This window comes from Haemaphysalis longicornis, unplaced genomic scaffold, assembly GCF_048455015.1.
Source record: "Haemaphysalis longicornis isolate Haplotype H1 unplaced genomic scaffold, Haemaphysalis longicornis Haplotype H1 scaffold_63, whole genome shotgun sequence".
In the NCBI taxonomy this organism is placed as follows: Eukaryota; Metazoa; Arthropoda; class Arachnida; order Ixodida; family Ixodidae; genus Haemaphysalis; species Haemaphysalis longicornis.
This window is the reverse complement of record NW_027526411.1, coordinates 772984-799987: the sequence shown is the minus strand read 5'-3', so window position 1 is coordinate 799987 and position 27004 is coordinate 772984. Positions and strand designations below refer to the sequence as shown.

Sequence of the window (27004 nt, the reverse complement as noted above, 5' to 3'; positions counted from 1 at the left end):
GCAACTTTTGTTTGTGAAACTTGACGCGCAGTGCCTGCGAAAGAACAAACTGGCGATCGTGCTAGAGACGACTCTCGCGCCGGCGATGCTGAGAGCATGGCGTGAACGCCGCCATCTTTTTTTTCCCTCGGAAAGACGGAAAGCTGATGCGAACGGGGTACAGCAAAAACCCGAAGGAGGTGCTTTTATTTCTAATGGTATTATAAGGCCTCACCTTACGAATACCCCATACACTAAAACGTAAGTGTTGCTTGGCTGGACACCGTGCAAAATAATACGCTGTTACCCTCCGGGTGGTCCTCTCAGGCTCTCATTCGTGACGTACGCACAACGATAAGGCACGCCGCTGCTAGCTGACGCAACTTCATTACGACATTGCGCGGTGAAACTGAACAAAATGCACAGGGAAATAACCGCAAATATAAGCAATATAACAATGAAAGGAAGACTTACTCAAACTCGGGCCGGAGTGAACGAGGAGAACGTGCATTCTTGCAGCCAATGGCGTACGCGGGATTTCATTCGAGGTGCTGCCACGCCCCTCCCCTTCTTAAACGGGGAGACGACGAATTATACAGGCGCAGGAAAGGTTAGCATAAAAGAAAAACTTTAGACGAACAAGCAATCGAAATAAAAAAATCCCATCCCGTTCATCCAGTCAGCATAAGGTTGCGATTGATTCTTTCATTTACATTTGTTTTATTTCATGGCTATTACAGATTGGCGTATTACGGCTATGAAAGCGAAGCTTCGTAGCGTAGGTTCGGCAGTAGCTTTAGATACAAAATATCTATTGGTAGTAAGTATATTAGATGCAGATTTAGTAGAATCCTGTATCTTCCGAGCTCAGTAATTGCGGTTGCGGGGGCGCCCGCGGCACCACCGCCCGCCTCCCCCTGCGTGAGCCGCCCTTGGCGTTGAGGGAGGAGGAAAGCATAGGAGATCTACGGCGCCCCAAACTACTCAGAGATACCAGCAGGACGACCCTCTCGTTCGTGACAGACGTGCAAAGATAAGGAGTGCTGCTATGAGATGATGCAATTCAATATCAAACAGCGTATAGACATGGCCACAAATTAAATGAACATTTCAATAAAAGGAAGGCGTAGTGAAGGTGAAGTGAAGGGGGGGTGGGCGAAGAGAATACCCGTACTTGTATTTCACGGCCAATAAAAAAAAAACCATGAGTTCGCCAGTGCCGTACGTTTCGTGGACTATCGGCCAAGGGTGCCAACGTTCAACTAATTGGCCGCAAATGCATGTGAGTTGTGCGAAGCTCAACATGCCGCTCAGGTTCAACTGCGTCTGATGCAATAATCGTACTCGCGTGACCCGCAGTACGCGTGCTCAAAACGAAACTAATAATCAGCGGCTCAGGATCGGGGAAGCCCATTCCCTCCCCCATAGATAACCGCCCCTCCCGCTATCGCCAAGTCGGCAGACCTGTATATATACGCGTGTCTCCGGGGTGCCAGGTGCGCTTTTTGCCTGTGCATTTCAGGGTCCCACAAGAGCAACGCTCCGTGCCCGGTCCAGCTGCACTGGTCCCCCGCACATCATCAGCTGCGAAACCATCCCCGGCGAACGTCGGCAGGCCAGGTGCGTTTGCGTGCAGCAGCTGCGTCAATTGCTGAAAGGCGTACATTGCGAATGCCCTTCGTACAGCATGCGGGCTCCACTGAATGTCTCCGACCTCTTATAATTACGCAGCTACTGTATCCTCTGCCACCGCCATTTGTCGTCGGAGAGCTAACGATTTTCCCCATGATTCATCATTTCTCTGTCGTCCGGACCGTTTACTTCTCTCTTCTTTTGCTCGAGGCGTGTGATGAGCCGCAAATCTGCCTTTCCGAGAGGTCTCCCTATTGAGCCCTAAATGACATTTCATTGCCATGCCATTAACCCTAATCGGATAAAGAAGATGTCCGACAACGGTACTACCGATAGAAGTTAAGAAAAATCAAAGTGACCGAGCCTAATGCCGAACTAAAGGTCTATATGCGGTTTGCCTTAGCTCCATCAAGTAATTAATGAACTTAGTCTTGTACCTCTTAATAATACCTGAGCAAATGTGATGAGATCTCCCTTGGCCGATTTGGCTTATGTCAGTGCTGTTCAAGTGACATTGACAATGGATGTTACCCAGGACCTATAGTTGTAGATCTAATGAAGGCGTTTGACACAATTAAAGATAAAGTTATTTTCGGGTTACTAGAAGCTATTGGCGTTACTAATCCACCTTTGCGATTTCTGATATTCTAATTGGCTGATAGGATTAAGGTTACCTCCATTTCTGGCATTTACTCTGATCCTGCTATTTCAATCGAGGGAGTGCCGCAAGACTGTATTCTAAGGGAAGTGTTATTTCTATTATACCTTAGGCATTTACCAAACTGCCTTTCTTCTTCCAAATGACTCTTGTGAAGACACATTCACTTGAGGCAAACGTGTGATGACGCTACTCACAAAATAACACAATAACTTGAACAATATAGGTATTGGTGTGCTAACAAGTGTTACAAATTAATCCGTCAAAAACCAACTTCCTTAAATTTAACTGTATTTATTAGGCCACCACTTGGAGTCCTTGGAATTATATTGCACAGCCTTCTGTAACAGGACCAACTGTTCAATAAGTTAAGGTCTTAAACTACACTTCAAATATTATCTATATGCTGCTGAAAATAAAAAAATATTCAGGGAAGCTTGCGGTTTTTGCCGGTTTACTTTTGCTAAAGCCACTACGCGTGTCTCGGACGCTCGACGGTCGTCGTTAGGCACGGGCTCACAGCTCTCGGCATTTTCTTGGTATTTTTTCCTGCAACGGCGAACTTACTGCTTGTACAACATCTCCGCTGCTTAAAGAAAATGAGATATGCCAGACTTGTCAACAACGATGCTCCAACCTATTTGATTCCGCAGATTTCACGCTTTTATAATTTTTGTCTCCCATTCACATTATTTATTGTATAAGTCCTTGTAGTAACTAGGACTGCAGTGAGTCGTTGTAGCACCTAGGACCTTGTGGTAACCCTGTAGTATGCTGGAGCAGTCTCAGGTAATTCCAAAAAATCCAAAATCTAGCCTTTAGAAAATCACATCGTGTCCGTGCTTGGCTCGCCTCTCAGCAACAGTGGAGACCAACCATAATTTTACAGGTGCTACCATGCATAGAGTTTGCATTTTCACGTGTCCAGCGTATTACTGTCCTACTTTCTGAAGTCGTGCTTCTTTTGTTTTGACGATTTTAAGCCACGAGTCGATTAACCTTTCGGCTAATGGTAATTTATTCCTGCCTACATTTTGAATAAATACGCAAGCCAGCTGCCCATTTCTCATAATCCGCCATTGTTCTGCTGAGCCCAAGAACGCATTTTCCGTGCTGGCCGCGGTAGCTGCTTTTCTTGTGGACGCGAGAGGCGAAAACACCCATCTGTCGAATTTTCGGCGCGCCTAAAAATCCCCAGGTGGTCAAAATTAATCCGGCGCCTTTCACTACGGCGCGCCACATAGCCCACGTGTACCTTCGGTGCGTTGATCTCCGCCATCAATAATTCGACAGTACATTCTGTCAAACAACGTTGAAGCTCCATTTCATGGAATAAATTAATAAATTTGGCACTATGTACTGTAGTTGCTCGTCTAAGTGGAGCAATGATAGTAAATAATTATCCGCGTCAGTTTCCGGCGAATTCATTGAACCCGTTGACTTACCCTCATCTCCCGTTCAAATCAAAGTGTTATTCGTCTGCCTCGGGCTATGCTTAAAAGATAATATTGATTCGAATTTTATTCTGTTTTTGTTAGGGACTATCGGTCTAGGGCTTTACCTAACTTTATCTTGACGGACTTTCGTTAGTTATCAACCCAGTGTTTTCAGTGGTATTTCCAATGAAGAAGTAAATACGCTTGTGTTAAATAAGTTATTTTGACTATAATTTTCTCTGAACGCTGAACTTCAATAATTCACGAACATGTATTTTTATAAGCGGTTCCGTGACAGTTTCTAAATTATGGCCTTGTTCTGTATAACTTAACTATGTACTGCGAACTTCTGTTTATGATAAACCCTTTGTCTTTGACTTCTATCAACCGCTCGAAAGTTCTGGAGTGTTTTGAAAGGTTTTTTTGGCACTGATAATATCAACTCCAGCCCCATGCTTCGCGGGTACTGCCTCGTTTAATAGAAGATGTACCAGATTGCAAAAAGATAGAACCCATCTGCGTAACTCTCAAATAGTGCGCCTCGACTATCCCTCCATGCTTCGCCGGTAGGTTCACCGCACGCCCTCATAGGCAAGGCTTATAGAGCATTGAAGAAGGCCCTGCAGCCGCCTCAGGCATTCACTGCCAGACAAGAACATTGCACACGATGTCACGAAGCAAGGTTCAGCAACCAAAAATCACCAATACTTAGTTGGAGTCATCACGAAAACTAAACGCCAGCGGCCGAGGGGCAAGCTATAGCAGTAGGCCCACCGCAGGGTCTAACGCCTGCAGCCATCTCATCGGAGAAACGTCCCCCGCCGCTGCCTCCGCGTCGACTTCAAGCTCGTCCTCTGCCCTCAAGGAAGCCTACGTCTGGAGGGCGTTTAGTACGCCAAAATTTTATTCGTATCACGGACTTACGTCGAAGCCACATAGCGACATTGTCGAAGCTCCACATTACGTCGAAGCTCCACATTGAGTGTACACTGCTACAGTCTTACACGGCCTCCAGGGAGGCTACCCAGGCATCATCAGAGTCAAGCAAGTCCTACTCGAGCCGGAATACACTAGCCGGCAGTTTTTCGGAACTCCTAAAAATTCGGACTTTCTGGATGTTCAGGGCCTTCTCGAGGAACCGTCAGTTGTGGCATAGGAGTAATGTACCGTATTTACTCGCGTAATGATCGCACTTTTTTTTTCCAAAAATACGATGCGAAGTTAGAGGTGCGATCATTACGCGAGGTAAATTTTTTCGGAAAAAGTTTCAGCGCCGAAAATGCAAGTTGCAGGTCAGAATGTTTACAATACGTCTCATGAACATAATAAACATAACAAATAAAAGCGTAACAAAAACTCCACTGACCATCTAATGACCACCGAGTGATGCAAAATGCAGTGTTTTCATTACGGAACGCGCCGGAATTACGGAATTACAGAACGCGCCGGAACGAGTTTGCTGTGAGGTGAGAACAGGTCGACCAAGTGGCTGCTGCTGTCACAGTGTGGGACATCAAGACACGGCTGCCGACGCAGCAAGCCGAGTGCGTTTTTTTATGTTTTGTAAGTACATTAAGTGCATTTAGTGAGAGTTTCTTCCGTACCAATAATGAACTCATGCATGCTTGCCGATATCGCTAATATCATCAAGTCCGCGACAATAACGCAGCCATGTCCGTTTGAAAGATGACCAAACTAACGTAAGCAGGACCATCGTCGTCTAGACGTGGCACACAACGACATATGGCTGCCGCAAGTTCAGGGAGCTATCATTGCGCGGGAAATAAAAAAAGTCATATTTTGACCACGAACTTCAGGGGTGCGATCATTACGCGAGTGGGATCATTACGCAAATAACTACGGTATATGAATAACGGATATTTCGGACAAAATAAAGCCAAAACGTCGTAGGACTTGATTGCTGGCTAGTTGGTTCATGACATACGAAGGAATGTTTGCGCAAAAGACGAGGACGAAGATAGAGAGGACAAGACGAGCGCAAATTCCAACTTTATTTTGCATGAAATAACAACAGACAAATATACAGCTCGCACCTGTACCACCCCCAATCCTATCAACAGCCGCACCATCCAATTCGGCGTAACAAGAATCACATGTCAAATACAACAAACAAAACAGTTCTACAAAACTACGTAACCAAGCAGTACGCACCAGATAACACATCCAACTAAAACAGTGTACACGTCTTCCAAAATCAACACGTGTCGCACTTAAAATCAAAGATGAAAGAGTAAAATCAGCGCCAAAATTGCATGAAACCACTAAGAATAAAATGACAACAGGAGCGGGAGAATCGAAGTGATGAACAACACAGAGGTTGCGTTTTCAAGACTTATGAGAACCGAAAACAGATCAAACTTTGATGCTACACACGGCTTTTAAAATCAACACGTGTCAAATCTTAAAGAGAAGATGTAAGAATAAAAGCATAAAATCATAGCCAAAAGGCATAAAACCACTAAAAAAATAACAGGGGATCAAGAATGGAAGGGGTTACCAAAACTGAGGGTGCGTTTCCAACTTTTAACGAAAGCGTAAAAATTCCGAAAATAATTCAAGTTCCTTTAAACGTGACCTTCTACGAAGGTTCACTCTGTCGGTAGGAGGGTTTCCGAGGGCGAGCTGACGCAATCATCCCCATATTCTCTCATTCTGTAGGTTTTAATAATTTCTCTCTCTGTTTGATTTTTATCTCCTGCTAGGAACTCGGCATCTTCAAACTATGGAACACAGCCGCAGGTTTTGCAAGCATAGCCAGATTCCCGCCGATTTATTTTTAACAGAAAGATTGTGCTCCCGCGTCCTGTCATTAAAACAGCGGCCAGGTTGACCGATGTATACTTTTTTGCAGGTTAAATAAATTTTGTAGACTACGCTTGAAACGCATTGCGTGCAACGTTTTTTGTCTTTTTTCACGCACACACTCTTTATTCGTTTAGACACTAACGGGCACAGTTTTGGCTGACTTACGTGGAGCTGAAAAAACCATTTTTGCATTGTAACGGCTGGGTGATTTTTTAATGTTGTGCCGCAGTCTGTAGATGTAAGGCACGACGTGCGGATTTTTCATTCCTTTCCTTGCGTTCCTTTTTATTAAATGCTCGCAATTGGTTTTTTGCAAAAGTGATTCGCATACACTACTCATAAAGAATGAAGGGGAATTTGCTAACTGAAGGCGTGACACTTGATCTTTGAAGCTTTCAGACTGTTTGTGCTGGCAATACTTTGAAATAGTAGAGTTACAACAATTCATAACGATGCCCCTTTTGACGAACTTTGAATGTGCACTGTCGAATCGCAAAAGTCCTTCTGTCGCCTTGGCTCATGTTGGAAGCAAATGTGACTACTTGAGATTCTCAGGTTTAAGCCTAAAAATTGCAGACGGTTGTGCTGTGGAATGTTGTGGGTGAAATTAAGTCCACTAGAGGCTGAAATATAATGCTGGACAACTTCTCTCGCCCAGTCGAAAGGGCCATCGTTATGAGCTGTTGTCACTCTGCTATTTCTAAGTCATTCCAGCACAGTCTGAAAGCTTCAAAGTTCAAGTGTCACGCCGTCAGTCAGGAGCACTGTTGGACGAAACGGCGTTCCTGAAATAATTCATTTTAGGAGCCACAGAGGAACGCCACTGTTCCATTAAGAGTGTGTGTAACTGTAACGGTAACTCGTTACGTTTACGAATGAATGGCAGAGGGTACGTCGTTACTTCTGTAAACGTTGCATCGCTAGTATTTGGATGTTTTTATTCCAAGGCTTTAGCTAAGGATGGAGCTACTACAAAAAGCCACAGGCCACTACTGTGTTTATCTTCCTATAAGTTGCCCAATTTCGAAGGCGGAAGAATAACCACGTACCGGGCCGCCGCCTGTCTGGCAGGCTGCAGTGGGTGCGCACGGCCATGTCGCTACGTCGGCTGTAGATGCGCATGGGACAGGTGCTCTGGCGCTTCTTTGATTCATCTTCTGCTGCGAGCTTTCGTTGCTACATAAGAGTGTAATGTGCAAGCCGAGCAGGTGAAGACGTGACTGCACAGTGTCTATCGCACGCGTGTTCTCTACAGGCAGCCGAGCCAGCCGAAGGGTATGTACGAGACGTGTCTGCTGGGTCGCAAGCGTTGTTCTAACCACGTGTAAAATGAAGGCGTCAAGTTCTCAGCCTCGGATTCTTGAAACATTGCCGCTGCTGCTCAAAGCGAGGCGGGAGATATCTGATCTTATGCGCAACAGCAACCACCCCGAGGGCTGCCAGCGTTTTATCGCCCCGCGGCACGGTCATGGCGCTCGAACACGCCGCCATAAACTTTCTCAGAGAGGACTTACGGTTTCGTGATGAGCCAGGTTTGCTTTGACGATTGGTTTCTTCGAATTTTGATGGGAGTTATTGCGCCACCTTTCCTTAGCATCATAGCCGTGCGACGACTGTGGTGTATTGTTACGGACCGGTTCTGACCAGTGCTTTAGCCGGGCACCGATGGGGAGTCGAGTCCCTGTAGCGTAGCTGGTGGCTGCTGCCGTGCGCAGAGCTCCTCCGTTCCGACGACGAAAAGACGGAGGCCAAACTTAGAAACTTATTATTGCATGGAAAATGAATAGCATAAAGTAACAGGAGACAAGTCTGCGACAAAAAGGCGTACATGGAATCTCAATTCGGCAGAGTAACACTCTGCAGCTCTTTTGTTGACGCACTGGCTCTGATGCTCGCGCGTGCTAAAACCTAAGAAGCACACGACAACGGTCAAAGATGTGGGCACGGCACCATAGTGCTTTAACAGCCATCAAACAAAATATGAACAAAACAACCACTGTCCGTGGAGAGCGCGGGTTGCATGCTAGCGCACGCCTGTCAGCACATGCGGAGGCGTCTCCTGAGCCTGAGGGGCTGAACTAACTGATGCTCAAGTAAAACTCTTCAGCATAGCCAAGGAAGTGTTGATGAAAAAACGGGTTCTTCTGTCCTACACCAACATTGAGATGCAACTCTTGCTGAGTTCAAACAAAGGACTCTTCTAAGTTGAGCAAATGTGTTCTAGAGATTTTTTTGCACTCATACTGTAATATTGAACCAGCATTCATTAGGCGCGTATGTATTGTTCCTTTCGATGCGGTTTCTTGAGCAAGACATTTATGTTTGTGCATGTGAGCAAATTTCTATTTGCACATCTGAAACGCAGTATCCTGACTGCGCATTTGAAGACCCAAGTGGAAAGCGCCACATGTGTTGCATTTGTTATAGGTCAGCATTACAGTTGGACTGAGGCATGTCTGGAATACGTCCGGTGCTGTTTAAAAAACGTCTAGGAACGTTTCGTTTTTTTATTTTTTATCCCCAGATAATCTGTTACCGCTGGTGTTCATATTCGTACAATATACGTAGTTAGATTGAGTGTTAGGTTGCTCCCGTTATTTCGCCTCGGGATTATCCGACACTATATTTTAATTTCAAAAATCAAATGTCACGTTAATGTAACGACACGTTACAATGTTCGCAGTGTAATTGGATCAGCTCCTTTCTCAATATAGGAACTTTTAACGGGAACTCGTTTCAAAATTGGGAAGAAACGACGAACGAGCTTCCCTTCCTGTTTTAGAGGAACGTGTACAACACTGGTTAGCAGGTTACCTTTCATTTTTTATCAGTAGTGTATGCGAATCACTTTTGCAAGAAAAAACACGCGAGCATCTAACAAAAAGGAACTGAAGAAAGGTAAACGTAACAATCCGTACGTCATGCCTTACATCCACAGAGTGGGGCACAACATTAAAAAAATTAGCTGACCGTTACAATGTAAAAATGGTTTTTTCAGCTCCATGTAAGTTAGCCAAAACTGTGCACGTTAATGTCTAAACGAAAAACGAAAAAAGAGTGTGTGTGAAAAAAGAAAAAAAAACGCTACACGCACTGCGTTTCAAGCGTTGTCAATAAAATTCCTTTGACCTGCAAAAAAGTGTACATCGGGTGCGAGGGTGCGAGTGCAAACCGAGACGGGTGGGAACGGGTGCGGGCTAACGGGTGCGAGGGCAAACCGAAACGAATAGGGTCTCCTCTAGATAGGCCGGTGTCGGCATATAGCTTATCTCGCATGCAGCACGTTCCCCCACCCCCAAGAGTTTTGAAAAAACCCTATAAGTGGCGCGATGTCAATAGTGAGGGCAGAATCATCGTCTGGAGTTAGTAACTGAGCTCAGTTCCTATCGCAACTCAGTTCCTATCGGCGCAACGGCGGGGCCGCGCATATTACGTTAAGTGCGGAACACGCATGTCCTGGCAGCTTGTTTAGTGGTGAAGCTCCTTAGTGGCTCGGGTTGTCGGCGTCCCATGTCGTCGTCTCATGTAGTCACGGTACTAAAACACCGGGACGCACGTTTGTGCCTCGCGCTAGAACGTTTCGTGCCTTAAGCATACCTGTACACTTCGACTCGCCAACGGTTTCATCTCCGTAGGAAAAAACGCCAAGGCGCCAGGAATACACATAACCCTAATCCTTCGCCCCTCCCCAGGTTTCACATTAGTGTAGATGGCCTGGGATTTTTGTCGGTCGCAAACACTCATGTTTGGCCTCTTTTACGGGCAACTCCAGTGACATTCATTATTAAAATGTTAGAGAACGCAATAGAGATGCTTTTGGGGCGACGTTTCTCCAGCCAGCGCTGTTTCAGTCATGTGGTTGATGTTGAATGCGTCTTCGCAAAGCTTCGTAGCTTGTTGCTTGTGGGGCGCGATTCATCTTGTCCTTAGAGTTCCCTAAGGTTGCGAAAGCTGGAAAGACGTTATGGTAGCTGATAGTATACCGGCACCCAGCGTCTTGAGAGGAATCACGGACTGCTATACCGCCTACCGCCGTAGCCCCAACTGGATCCTGGAACGGGAGGTGGGGTGGCTGGAACCGTTGCAGCAGGCGGATGGGAAGAGTTGGAGGGTCTAACTGGAGATTGAGTCCACGCCTCATGAGCCCCTGACTTTACCCAAGAACACAAGCTCTGAATAAAAAAAAAACTCAATGAGCATAATCTTTTTAACAAAAAGAAAAACACGCAACCAGTGCCACTAAAAGAATGGCGACTCAACTTAACCAATAGCCGAACTTGCACTCCTAACACTTGATTTATTGATTGTTTCATTGATCGTAGGGTTTAACGCACCGGCGCAGCGTAGTGGAGGGCGCCGGAGTAATTCTGGCCACTTGGAGATCTTTAACGTGTGCCGCAATCCCGTACAGACGCGCGTTCTTGCTCTTCGCCTGCATCATAAAAGTAGCCGCCACTTCTTACCTTTTGCACTTCCTCCGAACCGAGAAAAGCCATGCAAAATGCAGGAATTTGAGTCTCACCTAGAAAAAAGATATACAGAAAGGGTTCGTGAAGGCACTTCGGGAAATCGACTGTCAAAAAGGAAGGAAACAATTTCCAGCTAAAACCCTTCTCTGCACCCTGGAGAGCACTATTTTCTTGCTTACCAAAAAAATTCACAGCCCAGTTCTTAAGAGAAATATGGTTAAAACGCGAAGCTGCCTCCCACGGAATCTGAGTCAAAGTCAGATTCAACTAACCAAACTGCTTTGACCGTGTCGCTATGGGGCAATCTGATAGACGTCGGCTTCCGTAACGCGAGAGACCCAGGTTCCGTAAGAACGGTGGTTTTGGGCTAGTTGGTGGTGCATACTGAAATTCGAAACAGCGCGAAAAGACGGGACAAGGAAACGACGACAGGGCCTTGTGTCGTCGTTTCCTTGTCCCGTCTTTTCGCGCTGTTTCGAATTTCAGTACCCAGGTTCCATACCGACCACGGGAAGCGCTTTTTCTCTCTTGTGGCACTTGCTGTGTCTATGTGAAAGGCCATTGTGGAAGTTGTGCTTCCTGCATTGCTTCTCTGGTGCAACGACTTGGATTTTGGACTCTGACGTTGAACTTTGAAGACATTGGCTTTTGACCAGAGAAAGTTTCGCTTTTCAACGATCGTTCACTTCACCCACGATCATTAACGTCGTCAGAGAAAGTTGGGTTTCCCGCAGTGCGTTTTGGGGCGGCGTTCGCCGTCCTTGAGGCACAGAGATCTTCGCTTTAGTACGAAATGTTAATAAACAGGCTTAAAAAGTTCGGGCACTAGGGTATTCGCGCAGTCACCGGGACGGAAATGGTACCTCGCCCTCAGCAGAACGTGTCACGCAGAGTTTGTGCCATCAGAATCCTTGTTACTTTGCAGAGGTCGGTGCAGATCTTCGGTGGCGACTGAGCACAAGCAAGCAACAGCCATGTCGATGTTGAATGCCTCCCGGCGTCGTGTGTGCGTTGTGGGGGCCGGGTCAAGCGGCCTGGCGTGCGCACACCAGATGCTCGACTATGGTTTCGACGTGGTGCTGTACGAGCGGTCCGCGCACATCGGGGGCCTGTGGGCCTACCACGAGGACAACGTCGACGGGCAGGCCTCGGTCATGCGCACCACCACCATCAACACGAGCAAGGAGATGAGTGCCTTCAGGTATACGCTGGCTACAACGCTTGCAGCTCTTGCAGTGTAGCATTTTTAATTACGACAAGTGGGGTACACAAAATGGCTGGAACCTGAACACGGGGAAGTGGGGGGGCTAATAAACGGACTGGTCGAATATTGGAAGCAATGACCTGTTCACAGATTCAACGATAATGCGACCATGAAGAATCCTTTACCGGAACGTGTAAATGACGATCCTGACCACCTTGACGCACATCGAGTGATTCTCCTTTTCGCGTCGTATTAGAAGAAATGTAGAACTAATAAACGTGCTGGTATACTAAACCGAAGAAAATAATATAAACTAGCCTTATTCTCAACAGAACGTTCTGCAGAAGAATTGACCCAAGAGAACATGCTGCAGAATAGTATTTACTCGTTTCTCCGTAATAACAATACAGGCGAACTGGAAAGCAAATCTACGCCATTCATGTGAAGACCCCCGACCCTACCCAAGGCCACTGAGGCCGAACAAGAACGCCCTATTGGCAGTTATAAGAATAGGAGGGGTGTTACAAAGCAAACCAGGAGATAGCCAAAGTGGGGGTCCGTCTAGGCGGCTAGGTTTGTCAAACACGCTATCGCAACTGCAAGGTTTTGCCTCAGCGACCGCGCTTGAGTATGGCAACTGGTAAACAACTGTGGGTGTCACAGTTTGCGCCGAAGAAAATGATTGCAAAATGACAGGGACACTACCCGGACCTCGCACACGAGTTTAGAGCAGCAAGTTGCAGTTCAGCGAGTCTATCCCAGCATTTAAACAAACTGAGGAGGCAGACAATCTCGAATGGACGTATTCTCAGTATTGGACTGAATATCCCGGCATTTAAACAAACTGAGGAGGCAGACAATCTCGAATGGACGTATTCTGAGTATTGGACTGAATATCCCGGCATTTAAACAAACTGAGGAGGCAGACAATCTCGAATGAACGTATTCGCAGTATTGGACTGAAGTTGTCCTAGGACATTACGTATAATGGTAAATTTTAATGCCGGTTCTGCTTTAGCAGCACCGCGCCTACGTAACAGCGTGGGGATCAAAAGCTTTGGCGCCTGATCCTAGTGAGTAGCACTAAATGTACATATTTTCGCGTGATATCCGTAACCCAGGTATATAAGCATGTGAATCCCATCAGCGGCACAGAGCCCGCGGAAACACAGGGCACGCCATAACCCACATTTTTATACTGGAGCATATGCTATCACAGTGAATCCACCCTAATCAATATGCTGTGGACTCCAGTTATTACGAAGTCCAGCGGGACTGAAAAACACTTCGAATTAGGCAAAAGTCCAAAGCAACAAAAAGAACAAGAACAGCACTGTTCTTAGTCCGCAATACGTCCCCCCTTTTTGTTTTGTTCAGAATCTCGACTTTCGTTGCCAATTCGAGCACACGACACCGGCTCACCTGATAGTCAATACGAATAACTGAAATTGAAGCGTACGCCACACAAAGTGCTCACACGACGCTGTGCACAAAACAAAAATGGCTGATGACCTCAAACGAGAGAGATGCGGAATGGTGGAGCGAGTCTCAACTGGTCTGCTGCTTTATCAACGGTGCGCTATATGGGTTTCAATGGCGCCTACATCAATATGGAACGCGGCGCTGTTTTCGCTCTTCAAAATTTTCAATTTATGGAAAACTGACGATCATCTTGATGCTTTTTATTTGACATACCTTCTAATTAACCGGTGTAATTGGTTTTAGCTTCAAATTACCCAGCAATTTTTTTTCCGTTTAATTCCATGTAAAATTGCCGGGATCGCCACATAACTTCTAATTGAAAATTCCAGTCAGGCGACTTCGAATTATGGAGAGTCGAGTGTACTCTAGTTCATGTGTTTACCACGCCATATGCACATCCGTGATAAAAATCCCGCTGGTATACGTGTTTGATCGGTGCCTCTTTGCGCAGTGACTTCCCGCCACCCAAGGACTATCCGAACTACATGCACCACTCCAAGATGGTGTCCTACTTCCGAAGCTACGCCGACACCTTCGGCGTGACACCGCTCGTGAAGACGAGACACGATGTGGTGCAGGCTGAACCCAGCGCCGACTACGAGAAGACGGGCCGCTGGGAGGTTCTCGTGCGGGACCTCGACACGAACAGCGAGCGGCGGGAGAAGTTCGATGCCGTGGCCGTCTGTGTGGGGCACCACGTGTACCCAAACGTGCCCACCTTCAAGGGGCAGGAGAAGTTCCGCGGCAACATAGTGCACACGCACAGTATCAAAAACGCCGACAGTTTCCGAGACCGCCGGGTCGCCGTTGTGGGCATCGGCAACTCTGGCGTCGATGCAGTCGTCGACGTAAGCTACGTGGCATCCGAGGTATGGGGTTCTCTAAAGCTTGCTTCTTTCCTATTTTTGTAGCCTATTAACTCGAGAAGACCCGACTCCGCGCTACCGTTCGGAACACATTCCATTTTTATTTCTCCTTACGATCAAGCACGAGCTCGCGCCAGCACCGCGCACTTCTTTCTGGTCTTCTCCCAAATGCCCGCGCACGCGTCTTTTCCCGCGGTCGAAAATCAACGTCCTCCCGCCGCCACGGTCGATCCCAAAAGGCAGAGCCGCTTAACGGCGCGTCTGATTCGCTGTCCGCAGGCAGGAGAATCTCGGGGTAGCGCTTCACGCAATTTCTTCCAGGGAATGCTTCAAATTTTAGGAAGACGCGATTTCAGTCCGAAGTATTACGTCGTCCGTCATGTAATCCCAGTTCAACCCAAGTATCCTCGAAGTTAGCCTGCTTTCTCCAACCTTCTGAAGAGAAACTCAGTCCACGGAGAAACGGTCATTCAGTATGTTGGAGTTCGATCACCACTTTCGAAGTTTCATGCTGGCTCTATAAGAGTGATGTCTGCCTCGCACAGCTCTAGCACTTCCCTCTCTAAAGATGCGCCGATGACAGGGTCGTTGACGTAAAAGGATCTCGGTAGGCCAGCTGATATTGTGGATACCGGTCCTTCCACGTTTAGAAGTGAAGCTGCAAGGTAGTTGGCAGAAGAAGCGGGCTTAAAGAGGCCCCAAACGGCACCCTCATCATGCGCCATCCAATTATGTCGCGATTGGCATGATCGCTGCACTGCAACCGATCAACATACCAAAAACGCAAGGCCTGACGATCCTCGCGACAGTTCGATATCTGTAGAAACACCTTCCTGATATCTGAAATCACGACGAGAGGATGGTGCCTGAACTGCCGAAGTAACTGCAGCAGTTGCAGCCTGATCTTAACTTCCTTGTCTGGCACGTCGATAAGGAATGGCTCGTCCTTCTCGTGCGTCGAGGCATCAAAGACTATGCGAACCTTCGGTGTTACTGCCTCCCGTTTAACGACTGTGTGATCAGGGAGGAAGTAAACTGCGTCCCCGTGGACAGTGAGTTGCAGCACTTGCTCCACATGACCGTCCTTGAAATACTCGCCGATGACTGCGTCGTACTCTTCCAGAATATCCGGGTGATGTTCACCGCGTTGTAGCTGCCGTCGAAGTCTGCTCTCTCCTACAACCCGGTTAGTGCTGGACATAAGGCCTGGCGGTTCGATCGTGAGCGGCACTACGGGCCTACGTTCTTTGTGCAGTCCACACCGAAACTTCACTAACGCATCGTGGTCTTCTGTCTTAGTCTGATCAGGCGGGTCAGTTATCCCTATGGCGTCCAATCTCCACATTTCTGAGGTATCGCCTGGTCCCGGTACCGGGAAACCTTCGCCGGGTCCTTCAACGGCGGCCAAAAACAAGGCCCTAGTGCTGCTTTTCTTTACCAGGGTGTTGTCGCTACTTGCGTACGGTCCCTGAAGAACACAGTCAAACACTGTATCAACGGCGCAAAGGCTGTCATTAAAGCGCTCGATGCGCCCGCCGACGAGTTTCCAGTAGTTGTCCGAACCCACTAACACGCTTATAGTCGGCGTTTGTGGGTGCCTTTCTTCGGGTTCATCGGCAACGAGCAAATTTCTGTCGCTAAGCAGATTTACGAGTTCTGTTTTCAAGGGCGGACCATCCACCGTGCATACCTCTGGCACTTCAAGAACATCGAGGGTGACGGGACATGAATGGAAGCGGCTGCGTAAGGTGATCGCCACCTTCCGGCACTGGTACGATCTCGGGCGGTGCGAGCTTCCAAACGTAAACACGGCCAAGCCCTCCATTTCAGAACCAGGTAGGGCCAGCTGACGACATAGATCACTGCGCACGAACGTTCGTGCGCTTCCAGTGTCGAGGAGTAGCCGGACCAACACAGCGTCGGCAGGACAACCCGCGATGTCAATGGACGAGAGCCGACGTGGGACGGCGGGTTCGGATGGCTTGCAGGGAAACCGCCTTCGAGCACCATACTCTGTCGTTGAACTGGTTGTGGTTCCGCTGCAGCTCCTCCGCCGGAAGCTCTTATGCCGGGCGTCCGCAGCTCATTCAAGGACTACCGCAGGACTGATCGCATGACATGTTTTCTTGGTATTGTCTCACGTCGGCAATAACCTGGTCAAACTCATCTCCTTCGAGTGCTTCCCCGCTCTTGTCATCAAGTTCTTTAAATGAGCGTTCTTTACTTGCCAGCTGGTCTATGGCCGCTTGCAGGTCATGCGGAGACGGCGAAGGACTTTCGTAGAGCTTGGTGGCTGCCTTGAGCAGCCTCGTGACGGCTCCACGGAGAGCGCCTCACTGACGGTGAAGCTTCTCCATCGATCAGGACACGACGCCGGTCTTCTCCCGAGTTTCACGGCACCAGAAATATTAACTCGAGAAGACCCGACGCCACGCTACCGTTCGGAACACATTCCACTTTTATTTCTTCTTACGATCAATCACGAGCGCGAGCCCAGCACCGCGCACTTCTTTCTCGTCTTCTCCCAAGTGCCCGCGGTCGAAAATCAACACAGCCTTTTCCTGCAGCTCAGGGTGCTTTATACATTCAATCACCAAGGCTGCACGTAGAAGCAAGACTGTTTGCTCTTGACCCGACTTCGACAGCGGGAGCATGCGATCAGCTATCGTGAGCCCAGTCGCAAAGTTCTTGGGCAGTTGCACGAATTTTAACTGATATTTATTTCAGAGGCTTGGACAGTGAGCTCCTCCTCCATCTACCAAGTGCACAGTTCGTTATTGCAGCTACAGTTAATTCTGTTCGAACTCAACCTCGTCAGGCTTATCGCAGAGCACCTAATTCACATTTCGCGGAGCTTAGCTCCCACAGAACCCCACATTTTCTTTTCCATGGCGTCCTCATCAAACCTGACCAGTTCTATCCACACACAAAAATATTCGTCTCTCACATGGCTAACTACTTCCCTCTCCCATCTTATTTTGTCTACTCTCCACCCAAGGAGAAGGCGCATTCTGTTGGCGGACTTCAACTGCTCCCACCCGCGTTAGGTTATTCAAAAGCCAACTAAACGTCTCGAACAATAGCCGCCCAATCAATATAGGTCGTTTTGACTCCTGAATGATCCCGCCGTAATTAACAACGTGCCTCAGAAGCTCGGTCGAACGTGACACCTTCCCAGATTACAGGTCCTCAACCCTTCGTTGTCGCACCTTTAGGAGAACGTCGGTTGCACCCATTTATTCTATTCTTGCTATGCACCTTTCTTTCCTCCGCGCCTTACCTCTCTCTCTCGAGTGTCTCTTACCTACTGGCATTGGTACTTTCATTCAGAGCTCGCCACAGTTCAACCAACCAATCCGTAGGCATGGCTGGGTACCCTTAGCCGCATTCATGATATTCACACCGAATGTGCCACCCCGGTAGACAACGCCGTCTTTTACACTTTTCGGATGGGTGCCAGTGCCTCGCTCGTGCCGGTGTGAAAAAAAAAACAAGCTTTTAAAGCAAAGCTTTACTACTTTCGTCCGGTGATATCGTGGAGGGTGCGCAATGGGACCTTTTGACTGGAGACACACCTCCGGCGACACACCCTTCGAAGCGCATCGCGTGATTCGCCGGGCCCGTGGTCGGTGCTGCACACAAGGCCACGTTTTCAGTCGTTCTGCGCAGAACGAGCAGCGGTCGCCGCCGCCGCTACGACCGAGGCAGCCGACCACCCCCTCAGCTTCCCGTGCATGCAGCGCTGGGTCGTCTCGAGCGATGTGACTCGTCTCGCGCCCGGCGACGGTGCGTTTGCCGTGAATGAAAGCCGTGTTCGCCGCGTTCGCTAAGCCTCCTGTGAGCGTTGCACGGAACCGAACGGCTATGATACGTGGTCGGAAATACAGCTAAATCAATGGTTAACCAAGGAAAACCAAGACTCAACCAGGCTAAGCGAAGGTTTTGCTTTGCACATCCGAGGTTAGCTGAGATAAGCCGCAGCCATTTTGTCTCTGCCGTCTAATAAACCTCCTCGTTGGCACGCTCGAACTGATGCGATTTATGTAACGCTATTAATTCAGCAACGAACACAAAAGAGGCTTAGTATCAAAGTACGGTAGTTCGATTCCGCTCCCTGTGGCTGTTTTTCTGATGTAGCCGAAAAGCTGAAACGCCGATGTGCCGAAATGTTGGCGCACGTTAAAGATCCCAAGGTTGTCAAAACTAACACGGAACGCTCCACTGTGGCATGCCTCATAGCCCTGTTGTAGCTTCGGCGTGTTACACCGCACAATCAGTCAATGAATAAGTCAATTGATCAAAGCACTTTGTCCGTTACTTCGTTCAACTTTCGACAATGGTCCATCGGGCTCACCCCATTCTCCTTTGTACACAACATCCCAACTCTCTAGCTGAGCACGTGTGCGAAGTCCTGTACCCCACTTCTATTTACAACCCTACTTCTGTGGTTTTATTCCAAGACGTTCCTCTGTCTGTTTTCGACCAGCCTCGGAGCATAACAGAACTTCACCTTTCACACAACACACTTCGTCGCCGTACAACGCATGCTGAACACAAAATCAAAATAAACACTTACGCCACCTTCCCGATACACCACCTTCTGACCTCTTGGCTCCGTGACCACATCTGGCTTACGGCCGTCTTTGCCCCATCTCTGCTACCTATTGCTTTCGCCCCATCTATCTTACCTCTTGTGTTGGTAAACTGCTTCAACGAGGGGCACTGATGGGCTTTGAATGGCACCTTTCTTAGACATCTGCCACCCCTTTTATGCGAACTGGATTTCGCCACAACATATCCACTGAGGACATCCTCATCCACATTTACCACGACCTTTACGTCTTCCCATATCAAATTGCTGTTGAGATTCATAAGCCCGCCGATAATTTTCGGCCCACTGTTATTCCGGTCACCTTGGCAAACGAAGTGCGGATCTTTAAATGTATGCCTACATCCACTTCTTCCTTCACCCGTAACGTTTTTAAGGCACATGGCTCTAATTCTGCCCATTTATATCTAGAATTGGGTACCCCTCAGGACTCCAAATTGTCACTCCCACTTTTCACCATTGCTTATGCCTGGCTTTCAGATCTACTAGACGCCAAGCTCCTTCTCGAGCAACACAACTGATCAGGACTCTCCCGTGAAAATGCGATGTCCTCCAAAAGTACGTCGCATCTGTCGGCCTCTCGATTTAGCCTTCGAAATCCGATCTCCTGGTGGTCAGCAGCAGCCGCACAGTCGCTTGCTTCCTCAAGTATATTTATCAGGCGCCCATATACCGCACGTTTATACTGTCCTGGTCCTCGGGGTACGCTAGCTCGGTAGAAATGCCGCTGGCACTCCCCACGCAGATCACCAAGCTTTTCCATCTCCTCAAATGGTTAGCTAACAAAAGAATCCGGACTGTACGAACATCACCTTTATGTCCGGTATACTCGGTGTTATGCAGCATTTACAACCCGCGCCTTCTCAGTTGCCATCACTCATGGCCTGATTCCGCGCACTATCGCATCGCTTTCGGAATACACTTCTACAACTCCAGCGTACCCTTAGGCAACTCAGAATTTATATTACCCTTAAAGAGTGCATCTGGTGTCGTATCTAGGCCCAACGCGAGCGTGTGCAGACTTCGGCCCAAATTTCGAGCTAATCGCGACCCACCTTATTTTCCCCAATTCGGCGCTGCCCCTAAAAGCTTAAACTCCCTCCCTGGGCCACCTTGCCTAATGCTTGTGTTGAGTTTTTCCCCGCAAAAGGAACCGTGTTCGAAACCAACTATGCGCGTTCAAGCGATCGTCAAGCTGCCTGATTTTGCACTTTCTCACTGTTCTGTAATTTATTTTAGTGACGCCAACAAGATCCCCTGTAACCTAACAGGCACATCTAAATTTTTCCAACACCCGTCTTGAGACACTAGCTCGCCTTTTTTTCTTCCCACACCCTAATCAACCTCCCTTGAAGAGTACGCCATTCCCTCGCATAAGAGCACGATTCTCACACCCTGCTTCCAGCTCGACAGCGCAATTTTCTCCGACTGGCAAAGAGACTTACGTTACCTCGTTCAACATGACAACCTCTGCCCTCCACGTTTACACTCCTTGCGCCTGTAGGATACAGCGCGAATACGGGACCTCGGGATTCGCGGTGTCGCCAATACCTTCACCATGAATACTCAAGGTGCCCCGTGCCGGGTGTGTCAAAGAAGTCCAACACGTCCGACGGCAATGTTAGGCTGTGTCAGCCAAGAAAGTGCCGCACTAACTGGCTCGATGTTTACGTGTTCGTTCGTAACTGTTTTCCTTACCATTATTAGTAGTATGAAGGCAATATGCATTATATTTAAGCACAAATAGCTCGTTCTCCAAGCTTATAAGCCCTGCCTAACTTGCGTTTGCTTTTGTCAGCCTCCTCCAATCGCACAAGTGCCCATATTACGTCATAGGTTGCAGTACGGGAAATGAGCTAGTGGGTTGCATGGTTATTCTCTGTTTTCCGGATTACATAGCGTATTTGAGTGAAGTTAGTGTTAAAGTGGCATCAGTGTTATTCTAACGGGGCAATCTTGCGACTGAACCAGACTTGCATTTTATCTTCATTGCCCCTTTAATCCCACTGCTACTGCCCTATAAAAGACATTTTGAACTGGCCTCTTCCCCCAAACCAAATTCTGCTAATCGCTGAAGTTCTATTGGAAACTTACAACAAAGCCTTGTGGAGATCCCAACGGGGAAATTATCCGCAGGAAAACCTGTTTTGAGGAGGCGGATTCTTCAGCATCTAAAGTGATGATGACGGCAGTAACGATGTTCATTACATTGTCTTGAGGCACGAACGTTATCACGTATGGGCAAATGTTAGAATGCAGCCAACCGTCCGTTGTACATTATGTGATAAAAATTACCTCTAGCTGTTTTTACCAAGGCAAAAAACAAATTGCACGGGCCCGGAAATTTTCACCCCCCAAAACTGTTGATTGTTCTGCCAGAATCACTCATTGCAATACCTGTTCTGGCATGACTGCAAAGTTGCATCCTTATTCACGTTTTTCACACGCATAAGAAAAAAACCTGTCATGAATTGCTACTACGCAGGTGTACCTGTCCACGCGGAGGGGTGCGTGGGTGTCTAAGCGCGTTGGTCCCAACGGAATGCCGATTGACATGTTCTTGGCGACGCGGCTGAAGAATTACCTGAAGAAAATTTTGCCTCAGTCGGTGAGCGACGACTTTGTGGAGGGCATCCTGAACGCCTCTTTCAACCACGAAGCCTACGGACTTAAGCCCAAGCACCGCTACAGCTCCCAGCACCCGACGGTCAACGACGCGCTGCCCAACCTAATCCTGAGTGGGAAAGTGCGCGTCAAGAAAAACATCGTCGAGTTCACCGAAGACGGAGTCCTGTTCGATGGTGACGACAAGGTGAGTCAGGGGCGACACGAGGTGCCGGGCTTCTTGATGCGTCGATTGCAGCACTGAGGATACAGGGCACACGCGATGGGAACAACTAATAATTTTACATCGGAGCGTTCCATACTTCACTGATGACATCGTTGGTCACGCAAGACGCACTGCACGAACACCAACTTTAAACAACTGGTGTTACAAAACGGTGACGATGATAAGCGAAGGCACATCGAGCGCTTTAAAAAAACGCTTCCAGTGGCCTGACCGGAACTTGTGTCTCCCGCGTTATGAAGCCTACTTCTATCCGATCGCGCCATTCCTGCACGCTCGAAGGAGTTTGAATTTCGGATTTGACTCAGGTTGCGTAGGATGAAGATTCGCGTTTTGACCATCTTTCTTTTGAAAAGGTGTCGATTTTTTTGTTAAACTTCTTGTCCTAAGTTAGGTACTGTTCAGTGAAGAAAATGGAGAAAACATACTTGTGCAAATGAATCAAGGCGAGGTTTTCACTATTTCCTGTCCCAGTCAAAATTCGTTTCTTTTCACAGAGCAAGCGATACAAAGATGGTGCTGTCACAGCTGCCACGGCTTTCTTGTTGCAAACGTCGCTGTCACATTTCGCATGTCTTTTCCTTTTGTTTTTTTTAACCTGTTCTTTTTCCTGGTCTCGTTTGTGTGCTGACGTTTTACGTCACCTGCGCATACCCTGATAGGTATGCGCAGGGGATACCTCATTGCTAGCAGCTATGCTTTACTGTTTGAGAATCTATCGGTTCGAGTAACACGTGCTTTTAGGTAGGAGTGTCGGTTTCAGGTATTACCACCAACTTAGATATATCCCACGTTTCAAGGAAACAAGAATGCGAGAATTGTGGCAGAAACGTTTTCATGTTTCACTCTTATGTTGTTGCCAGCATACGAGAAAAAACCAGCGCTGAAAACTGGTGAAATAATTTAGAGCGAATTGAAAAATTCAAAGGCTTCGGAGCTCAGTTTCCATTTATATGTTCTATTATGAAGGTAACACTAACCACCCCCTTTTACAGTTTCCAGATAGCGTCCCATTCCACCTTTAATGCACCTTTTGTGGGGTTGCTGGATGGTGACGGAACATAGCATAGACAGTGTGCATAAAGCATGCCCGACAGGAACGGGGTATAGTTAGAACTTCCAAAGAATATGAATGAGATCCAACTGTTCTACCGGTGGTTGCCCTTACTTGCAAAGGCGTCTAGTTTGGCATGTGCGGCAGCGGCCTACCCACCACCTCCACACGCGGACTGCATCGCCATTTCTCGGACCTCTCTACCGACTCTTTTCCGACACCGCTGTTTCTTGGCGTGTGAACCTTAGCTCAGACCTCGCGCCTGACGCTCTCATTTTCGTGCGATTCTGCGTACCTCACAACACTTTTCCAGGCTCTCAGGTCTTCACAAAACAGAGGTGGAGGGTTTTCGCCTTAATAGTGGAATCGCAGTTGTGTTCTACTTGTGTTCTACTCTTTGAGATCAGAGCCTCGTTCATGCATCTGTGTAACTACCCTGAAGAGCTTTTGTTTTTTGTGAGATTATGAGACAGCCTCTGCATATCGTCAGTGTTGTTTGGCTCCTTTATGGACGGTGAGTTTTTTTGCCTTCCTTTCCTTCATTCCTTTCTTCGTGACGCAGCCCGAACCTGTACTGGGTCATTCTAGAACGAATTTTATCCCCCCTTGGCTGCCCTACAGCACACAGTGGTGTGCGAGATGGGTGATTGATTTTGACCTGACGTGCCGGCGCAGGTGACACCGCTGGACGACGTGATTCTGGCCACGGGCTACAAGATCAAGTTCCCCTTCCTTCCCAAAGATATGGTACCGGTGGTGGACAACCATGTGCAGCTCTACAAGTACGTCTTCCCACCACAACTGCCGCACCCAACCTTGGCGATCATCGGACTCATCCAGCCTGTCGGACCCATATTCCCTGTTTCCGAGTTGCAGGTGCGAACCTCCATAGTGCACTTTTGTAAACGACGGCCCGTGCAGCCGAGCTCATCGGCATCCGCTCGGTTATGCATGGTCATTTGCCGCGTGTTGTGATTCGGCTTGACAAACAGGGGGCGCTCCGGTCCTAGTGGAGTACAGCGGCATCCAATTCGGCACTAACTAATAAAGGGCGGAATAGGGTGGACAGAAAAGCAGGTAGAGGGGTTTACCTAATTTCGTGTCTGCACGAAAACACAACATATACAGTGTTGGCCCCGGGTTGCACACGGGAGGTGAGTCGCGATGGGAGCTGTGATGCGCCTAGGCAAGCTTGATATGCAGAGATGAACAATCCCTGGCGGGCTCCACCCCTTAGTGACTGGAGAAATGGTGAGATACTGGCAAGCTGTGGCTTAACACTCTTGAGCTCCACGCAGCAAAGCGCCTACCGCGAAAGGTCAAAATACAGGGGACAGGCCTTGTGCACAGCGGGAAGACGATATGAAGCTCTCATCACGCTCACCATCGTGGAAATACCTACCCAGCGATCGGCGGCAACGGCCTACCACGATGATAATCAGTAAACACTTCGTTACTAATCCCGCCATAAAAGCAACCTGGCCGTAGTACTGGTGTAGCGAGTAAGTCCTGCCGGCGCTCCCGATGCGTGCACACTGGAGTAATGACTGTACAAGAACTTTCGGGAAAAGTTGAAACCTAAGGGGGCTCACCTGATCACATTCCTTGGGCTTACGAAGGCATGACCCACGGGCTTAAAAACCATCATGCACTAATACAAAACGTTTTACGGGCCTATGGAGATGTACGCAATGTCATGGTGTGCTCATTTTAGGAATGCATGACTCTTCTACTTAAATAAAACAAATAAAGCACAGGTCGTTTCGTTTGTTCGCACTGAATGGCGCTACCTGTCAACCAAGCAAAATGTTGGTTTATTTTATTAGATAAGTTATACATTTCCGAAATAAGCAAGCTGCGCCGTTAAGAAAATACCCATGGGCTTGTAGGACGTTTTGTGTTGGTTCACGGCGGTTTTTAAGCTCGTCGGATATGAATAAGTACATCCGATAGGCATGAGGCCGTGAAAGCCCATGAATATTTCCTCATTACATGTAATTTATATTACCTCCTATGTAAGTGCATCAGCTTCTTGGTCTCGTCCTCGCACACGTGTCGAATTTAGTTCGAAAGTTTTTTACCCTACCGGCAGGGGGCTGCATAGCAGTAGTGAGCAGGGGGAACGCTCCTGTTGTGCCAGCATTGCATATCATATGAAACTCGGAATTTGCGCAGCTCTTCAAGTTCATGCCCCAGCTGTATATGTGCGGCAATGTGCGCCGACTTATATAGCTTTCTTAATTTTGCGCTCTAAAAATGGTTGATTTCCAAGTATAACTTCCTATGCGGTAGAAAATGCCCATCATGAAGCCTGGCATCAGGAAGCCACCAGTAATAGAATTCTGTGTTTATTTGATGCGGGTACAATTTTTTTCTTCCCTGAATTTCTTCCGTTCAAGGGCATTTACAGATATGAGAGCTTTGAAGGTCATGTTCAAATGGAACTTTCTTTGGCTGTATATCCCGGGGTTTGGAGCTCGTCTTCTTATTTTCGACTACCGAATCACGTGATCACTGCGAAAAGACGCGTTTGCAGGTAAAGACGAAACCAAAGAAGGGAAGCATACACGCCTAGGCATATTAACATGTCTGGCGCATTGGCATAAATATCACGTCGTCTTTACCCTGACCAGCTACGGGAGCGTTACCATTCAGTAAAGGTGTGTCTAAACAGTGAGGGATTTTGTGTACGCCAGAAACTACTGCGCACGCAGTGTTTATGCTCGAATATCGACAAATTTGGGCACACACATCATGCAAAGCTTCTGCGCTTCCTGGGCTCCATTCGCTCAATTTTTTTTTCTTTTACTTAACTTTATTTCGGGTGTTTCTCTTGCGCTTCATTGCGTGCCATTTTTATTTAACTGATGTTTTCTCTCTATTGCTGCTTTCCCGATCTCTCACATTCACTTCACTTCATTGTAATCATCCCCATCTGGCGTAGCAAGCACTGCTGCTAGCAGAGCTGACCTCTCCAGCCCACATTAAATTCCCCACAGATTACATGTTCCCCACATTCTCTCATTCCCCACAGATTACATGTGCCTTTTGTCTGACAACTTTTCTCTTGTCTCCACCGTTCGTCACTGTAGAGTGATAGTGAATTGGGCAGGATTGGCCAATGCGCCGCGCGTAACCACGTTTTTTTCTACGTGTTCGTACAGAGCCGCTGGATGGCCGAAATCCTGTCCAAGAGGTGTTCCCTGCCCTCGGCAAAGGCCATGCAACAGGACATCCAGCAAAGGCATGAGGCCCTCAGACGGCGCTACGTCGACTCCCCGCGCCACACCATCCAGGTGGACTTGATCAACTACATGGATGAACTCGCCAGCCAGATCGGCGCCCGTCCTAAGCTGCTGAAGTACTTCTTCACCGACAACGAGCTGTTCCGCGTGCTGCTCGGCCCGGCCGTGCCCTACCAGTACCGGCTGGAGGGCCCGCACCGGTGGCACGGCGCCCGCCAGGCCATCCTCGAATCGCACCAGAGAGTGTTGTACCCACTCAACGACCAGAGCTGCTCATTCGAGCGCAAGGGCCAGGCCCAGTCGACATTCCTGTACGCCTTCGCCTTCCTGTTCGTGCTCGCAGCCGCATTTCTCCTTCCCCGTCTTCAGCTGCGCTTCTAGCTTGGCTGATCGAGCTGTACCACACATCCAAGTGAAATAAGTTTTTCTGCTCAAAGAAACGTACCGTGGAAGATGAGGCGTCTTGGATGCGATAACGCTATCCAAACTCCAGTGCTACAGGCATTCGCCATTGCAAAGATATAGCCTAATTCAGGGGTGTGGGCAATCCTAGTTGTGCCCATACATATCGTTCTCTCCCTCAAGAAATAGGTGGCCAGGCTCTGAATGCTACCATTTTGTTAAGTTCTAGCTTGATCGCCCTCTCGACGTGGAGTTTACAGAACTGAAAGCTTTGAAATAAACAGTTTTGCTTCA

The 27004-nt window shown here is 48.1% G+C and overlaps 1 protein-coding gene across 1 annotated transcript; it reads left to right on the top strand.

Annotated features, from left to right (window-relative positions):
* The first annotated feature begins 1445 nt into the window (after positions 1-1445).
* On the top strand, positions 1446-27004 carry LOC144144148 (flavin-containing monooxygenase 5-like). Its single transcript, XM_077675527.1, has 6 exons — positions 1446-1599; positions 11926-12201; positions 14138-14555; positions 21647-21973; positions 23739-23939; positions 26228-27004. Exons 2-6 carry the CDS (start codon positions 11975-11977, stop codon positions 26687-26689), a joined length of 1635 nt encoding a protein of 544 aa, XP_077531653.1. The 5' UTR covers positions 1446-1599; positions 11926-11974; the 3' UTR covers positions 26690-27004.